Source organism: Peromyscus californicus, unplaced genomic scaffold (genome assembly GCF_007827085.1).
Source record: "Peromyscus californicus insignis strain IS unplaced genomic scaffold, ASM782708v3 Scaffold_7__1_contigs__length_154581171, whole genome shotgun sequence".
Lineage (NCBI taxonomy): Eukaryota > Metazoa > Chordata > Mammalia > Rodentia > Cricetidae > Peromyscus > Peromyscus californicus.
In genome coordinates, this window is record NW_026294595.1 from 123,862,114 (window position 1) to 123,869,534 (window position 7,421).

The 7,421-nt window shown below is 40.1% G+C and overlaps 1 protein-coding gene across 1 annotated transcript; it reads right to left on the bottom strand.

The window, feature by feature from the left end:
• Window positions 1-2,848: 2,848 nt before the first annotated feature.
• LOC128101052 (cystatin-S-like) lies at window positions 2,849-6,612 on the bottom strand. Its single transcript, XM_052723770.1, is given in 3 exon segments — window positions 2,849-2,932; window positions 4,985-5,098; window positions 6,382-6,612. Coding segments are annotated over 3 exon segments (429 nt in total).
• Window positions 6,613-7,421: the final 809 nt, after the last annotated feature.

Sequence of the window (7,421 nt, forward strand, 5' to 3'; positions counted from 1 at the left end):
TTAAAGAGTAAATAAAAGTGTTAAACATATTTAATAGGTTCAAAAAATAAAAATAAAAATAAAAATGGGAAATATTATTACAATGGAGAGAGTAAGGTCTCTGTATAATAATATGCTGGATGGTTTGAAATGGAGCAATTAAATGAAAGGATAATTTATTTAGATGGGATTTGTGTAATGTCAATTATAAATAATACCTGTTGGATCATTTTTGTTTTATTATTACAAAAGCTGGTTAATATGAGTGACATAATAAAAGTTTTAGAAACACTTATTAAACAGATCATAGAGATGTTGAGACCCAGTCAAGGAATTTAAAGAGAACCAATCTCAGTATTTCATTATAAGGTTTCAGAGGAACAGTCTGAGGTTTTCAAACAGTCAGCATTAATTTATCCAGTAATTTATAGAAACTGCAAAATGATAGACATCCCTCTAGATTGTGTAAGAGCTAAATGGACTCCTGTGCAAATGCTAGATTTGAAGAGATTCAAGAAATCTATAAACTCATATGGCATGAATTCACCTCTTTTTGAGTAGATGCTAAACTCATAGTCAATTTGTAATAGAAGTATCCCTCAAGATACTTGGTTATAGCCATTTTGGAAGCTGGTCCTCAGTTATAGTGGAAGACATGGTAGAAGGATGAGGCTGAGACCATGGAACAATAAATTATGGCTAGAGGTATAGAAATCTCCCAAGACCATCTTTTTTTAGAGGGAGATTATGCCAATGTACAAAGGCAGTCTCTACATGATGATGATACCCTGGCTTTATGCTATAGAGCAGCCTTTAATGCTTGAGACAGAATTGAAGAACTAGGAAAGGAAATTGAGTCGTTTACTAAAGTCATACAGGACCCCAAAGGAACCTCACTGATTTCTTACAAAGATTGACTTCAGCAGTAAATAGAATGATAACAAATTCAGAAGCAAGTATAATAATTGAAACTCTAGCCTTTGAAAATGCTAATGCACAATGCAAAAGGGTCGTTAGGCCATTAAAGACAAGATCCATTCCTTGAAGGAATGGATCCAAGATACAGTCAATATTGAATCTAATAACCATGATGAGGCTTGGATTGGAGAGGTGATTTCCAGACATTTAAACAAAAATCAAATGTCAAATGTTTCAATTGTGGTAAACAAGGTCACCTAAAAAGGAACAGTAAACAAGGCATAACTAGAAACAATGTTTTTGCTAACAATAATCCCAATAATCCTTTTTGGATTATATAGAAGGTGTGGCAAAAGCAGGCACTGGACTAATGAATGAAGATCAACAAAAGACAGAGAAGGTAGCCCTTTGCTATCAATAAATGCCTTGAGGGCCTCTTGCCAGCCTCTATGTCAAATTTGATTCAATTATTTCCCGTGATTGTGGAGGAAAATCCTTCCCAGAGCAAATAAAGAACCTAATGCCTATTGTTAGAAACCATGTTGCTCTGGATGATAGAACAGCTATAGAAGAAAGAATAAAAAATTCAGGAGAAACCATAAAGGGAATATTTTGGCAAACTTCTATAGATAAACTATGACCAAAATTAAAAATATGAATAAAAGACATTGTTATTGAAGGTCTTGTAGCCACAGGTGCAGATGTAGCAATAATTGCACCAGAATATTGGCATGCAAATTGGCCTCTTAAGGAGGTAAATGTTCAGCTTTTAGGGATTGGAACATTATCTTAAGTAAAACAGAGCATGAGATGGGGCAAATGAATAGGGCCAGAAGGACAGAGGGGAAAATTAAAGCCATATGTGGCTAACAATGCAGTGAATTTATGGGGCTGTGATTTTTTACAGCAATGTAATTCCAAGATTAACATTCCTACCATCACAGAAACAAGCCATAAACTAACATATGTTTCTGGGAAAAATATTAGAAGGTATTGTAAATAACAGTCACTGACCATTCAATCTACAGAGTCACAGAGAAGTCTGAGGATTCATAGAGACAGGACCTTGTCCTTTTCAGGCTGAGGAGCTGGCTAGGTAGGAGGGTGTATGTGGCTTGCTCTTTTATCTCTCTGATATTTCAGCCTTATCCAAATATCTGACTCTGGGTTTTCATTATTAAGAGCAACTAGAATGTGTGCTACAGGTTAGTGTTTTGCTAAGTAACACATACACACACACATGCAAACAAACAAACACACACTTTTAGTCTCTGCTTCTTCCAGGTCCTGAAACATTTCATTATAGAAATAGAATTTATACCTCATCACATATGGATTTCTTTGGAATCTGAAGAAAGGAGGCTACCTTCACTAGGTGACTACACTCCTAAGGGTGGGTGATCACTATTATTGGTAGCCATAACACATATCTTACTGTCTAAATCTGTTTCATGAGAGGAGCTGAAGTTCACAGGCAGCAATATTGCTCCACTTTCTCCAGTCCCTCTGACAATGGCCACTGTGTCAGCATTATTGACTTCCAGGCACTATTTGTACATTGTTATCTCTGAGTTCACAATATTACAATGACAGCAGGTCTTGCCCTGATCTGCCCAGGTGTATGTGTGCATATGAACCAACATTAACTACTTTCCCACCCTACCACTCTACATATCCTGAGATAGGAACCACTCAAAAGTAGTTAGCAAGACTTTTTTATTGAGCAAGGAATGAGCAAGTGTAAGTGAGCTATGCAGAAAACCATTTGCAGGGAAAGAGAACAGAATACAGGACAACACCTGGGGTATGGGAACCTACCCCAAGTAGTCTAATATACTATGAAACTTAGTGCAGGTGATCTGAAATATAATCCTGAAGCAAAATCTTCCATGGGAGTGGTGAAGTACTGCCAAAGAAGTGTGCAATCTGCATATTATTGCATGGCAGAAACTTATATTTTGTGGCAGCTGGAAGCTGTCAGGGACATCTGGTTCTCCCAGGGCACAATGTAGACCTCAAAAGAACAGAATTCTCTCTGCAAAAATGAATAGAGAAGGTTAATTAGTTCTGGTTACCACTAAGAAGAAGATTTGCAGCCAGAAGTGTCAGGGAGTGGGAATGAAGCAAGTAAGACACCATCCAAAACCTCTGCCAAGTCCAATGACACTCATCCAGAACCAGTAGTGTTCATCTAACATAAGACATATGTGTACATTTATCATGGTATCTTTTTCCTTGTTCTCCCACTCTGTTCCTGATCCAACTGGGACCTCCTGCTCCCCTAAGCTCACTTTCCCCCAACCCTTGCCCTCCATTACCCACCCCACCTCTAGTTTACTCATGTAGATCTCATCCATTTCTCTGTCATTGGATGATCCCTGTGTCTTTCTTAGGGTCCTCCTTACTAGGTAGCCTCCCTTGAGTTGTGAGTTGCAGTCTCATTATCCTTTACTTTATATCTAGTATACACTTACGAGTGAGTACATACCATGTTTGTCTTTCTGAGTCTGGGTTACCTCCCTCAGGACACCATGATAAATGAAGACTCCATGGGAATAGGAAGAAGCAGAGTGCTAGAGAGGTCCCCAGAAATCCACAAAGATACTTCCACTATACACTACTGGTAATGGTTGAGAGAGTGCCTGAGCTGACCTACTCTGGTGATCGGATGGCTGAACACCCTAACTGTCATGATAGAACTCTCATTCAGTGACTGGTGAAAGCAGATGCAGAGATCCATGGCCAAACCCCAGGTGGAGCTCCAGGAGTCCAATCGGCAAGAGAGAGGAGGGATTATATGAGCAAGAGATATCGAGACCAAGATTGGAAAAAGCATAGGGACAAATAGTCAAACTAGTGGAAACACATGAACTGTGAACCAATAGCTGAGGAGCCCCCAGGGAACTGGATCAGCCCCTCTGGATAAGTGAGACAGTTGATTAGTTTGAACTATTTAGGAGGCCCCCAGACAGTGGGACCGGGACCTGTCCTTGGTGCATGAGCTGGCTTTTTGGAACCTAGGGCCTATGCAGAGACACTTTGCTCAGCCTTGGTGCAGGGAGGAGGGACTGGACCTGCCTCAACTGAATCTACCAGGCTGGGCTGACTTCCCATGGGAGACCTTGTCTTAGAGGAGGTGGGAATGGGGGATGGATTGGGAAGGTAGACTGGGGGGTGGGAGGACAGGGGGATTTGTGGCTAATATGTAAAATTAGATTAAGTATAAAATAAAAATATTTATTTAAAAAAAGACATATGTGCACATCTTAGAAGACTCACAGGGTTTCACATCTCTTTGGCAAAACAACCTTTAAAGAGTAGCTCATAACTCATGCAAGGACCTTAGAGGTCAAGAAATGGGGACAGATTCAGTAAGCTGCACCCCCTCTGCTCCAGCACCAGAGACAACAATGATGAATCTAGGGCTTGCGACCCAGAAAGTCTTCAACACTGTGTGGAGGAAAAGCAGCATAATGAGGAACTACAGTGATATACAGAGTCACTCTATCTCAAGAAAACTTCTGTCGTAGAAAAGCCTGGCATTGGGTAAAAGGGAAAGCACTGGATGACTTCATTTCAGCATGATCTGGACAGAAGCTCAGTTTGGGATTGCATAGAGCTTTGCCTATTAAGGACCACTGACGCTGTTTGCTCCTATCTAGCAGTCAACACACCCAATTCATCCAGGAATATTCTCAGAGTACTTAATTAATACTGCAATCCAAAGAACAACTTGAAATTTTAATGTGTACACACATACCTTAAACAACTGGGTTATATATACTCCAAATAATCTATACATATTTTCACAAATAACCACATTCTCTTCATACACACAAATATATTCATTTCTCAAAACACAGCAATGTCACATATTCACTTTTCCAAATTTGTATTAGTATGAGGAAAATGCTCTACCATAACTCAGCATACAACTGTACACATATGCACACACATACATACTTTTTTAATGTATTCACCCATGTGCACATTTGTAGACATAATCTGATATGTACTTTCACAAACTAACGTAATTGCAAACCCTCCTGAGCATACAATAGGTCCAAGATATATGCCATGTCCATACCTCTTGCTGATCAGCCTGATCATTTAAGGGACAGTTGGTCAAGTCAGCCTGGGGTTTCATACATGTGGTTTGGCCTAGGATCACATCAAATAAGAAATTCATTCCACCCACAACCTATACAGAGAAAACAATGACTCACTTTCAACACTAGACTGACCTTTACATCCAGCACTTTTACACTGTAGAATCAATGGGCTTGGTGGGAGATATAGGTTTGTTCTGTATCCCAGAATCTAATCAATATTAAATGTATAATTCAGCAATCATTTGGCTTAAAAGGGCTTATTGGGAAATGTTATCATTTATACTATTTTCTACAGAGAAAATATTTTACTGTTTAAAATAACCCTGGACTTTTAAATTATAACCTGTTTTTATGTTAGAAAAAAAAAAGAAATCGTGTTTAAGACTAATCTATTGATTAGGCGAGAGCCCTCTCATGGTCCTCATGATCCAATCAACTCTGGCAGGGCCTCACACAAACTTAAAGGATGGTTTTCTTGACACTCAGTTATTCATTTCTCAGTTAAAATATGTGGAAAATATAGATGACCCATAAGAGCATATATTTCCTTTAACCTGAGGAGGGGTGGTTACAAGGCTAGAGGCAGATGGGAAGGGATTGGGAGATGAGTGGGATCAAAATGCATGACTTGAAATACATAAGAATCAATAAAATTTTAAATTTGGAAAAAGGTCAAATTAAAACAAATCTGGGAAGTACTTACACTAAACAGTTTGCTTTCGACACATTTACAAAATCACTCACCTATATATGTCTTAAGAGAAAAAGGAAGCTGGAGCCAACCCAGTAAAATGTCACAGTGAAGGGAGACAATAGATTGACAGGTAGACTCTGGGCTACAGATTTGGCTACTCCTAACGATTTCCTATAGACAGAGTAACAATTAAATGAAATACACAAAAATTCATGCAGAGAAGTGAGCTGTGGTAATGATTTGTTCTTTTTTGTGGTCTCTTAATTATATGTGGACACTACCTCCAGGTTTCAGAAGATTGATGAAAGGACATTCATCTTATTGAAGGACCCTGATTTGTACCATCATTCAGAATGCAACTGGGAAGTTAAATAAGGAACACACATGCCCCTACCTGCATCATATCCCTAAGTATTCAACAACCTAATAGAGGGTATTTAACTTGGGGAAATCCCATCTACAAGGGCTTCCAGATAACAGCAAATCTTAGGACAAGGCTTAAAATGAGACAGCGGTGTAGGGACACTGCCGTTATCTCCATCTTAGATCACTGGTGGCAAGTCACAGTGTACTACATTCAGGAGTGGTACAGCAGAGAGGAGTCAATGCTGGATTAGGGCAACACGTATGTCCCTCTAAGTGACAAATTCAGGCTCCTTCACTTCAAGGGTCACATACCTGTTTTTGGACTCTTTCTACTTCTACAACACGGCTCAGATGCAAGTCATTGTTGTTTTCATTGTACTTGCTGACAGCTTAGTCCAGTGCTTCTGGGGCCCCCTCTTCCTGCATACTGGATTCCTCTGTGCCACCCAGCAGTGTTTCACCCAGCGCAGGGTTCAGGCTCAGGTTCACAGCCACCATGAGAGTTGTCAACAGGAGTAGTGGAGCATGCAGCAGACAGGCCATGGTTTTCCTAGACTTGGAAGTAGATCCAAGACTTGATTTGTAGCTGAAGTGAGTCTGGATGAGATAGTGAGTACAGCCTGGAAATGAGTTGCTCTTTTATCCTGCCCTCTTATCCTGCAAGGGCTCCTTGCCAGTGTCCCATGCTCTGTGACATTTGCCCCTCCTTTTCCTTTTTCTCCTCTCCCTCTATAGTTTCTCTGTCTTCACACTGCCCACCAGTAACTTGGATCTGGCTCCTCTTCAGTCCCTTTCTGGTCTACACCAGTAGCACCTTTTCCCTACTCTTCATTACTCTGTATTGCTTCTTATTGTCACTCTCAGAACTCCTGGCTATCACTTAACACCAGCTTGCTCCACCAATCCTAGCCTAAGCATCTGTTCTCTCATACATATTGATCATTCTGTGTACTCAAGATATTAATGTTCTCTGGTCTTCAAATGACTATAGCCAGCAAGATGAACTCTTACTGTCTTTGAAAATCTTTCTCTTTCTGGTCTTGCAAGTACAGATTCATTCAAGGTCACAGTTCTGTATTCCCCATGTAAGAGTGGTATTTCATTTATCATAGTATCTCTTTCCTTGTTCTCCCACTCTGATCTTGATCCAGCTGGGACCTCCTGCTCCCTTTCCCCCAAACTTTGCCCTCAATTACCCCCCTCACCACCAGTTTGCTCTTGTAGATCTCATCCATTTCTCTGTTGCTGGGCAATCCCTGTGTCTTTCTTAGGGTCCTCTTTACTAGGCAGCCTCCCTGGAGTTGTGAGTTGCAGTCTAGCATCTACTTTACATCTAGCATCTACTTATGAGT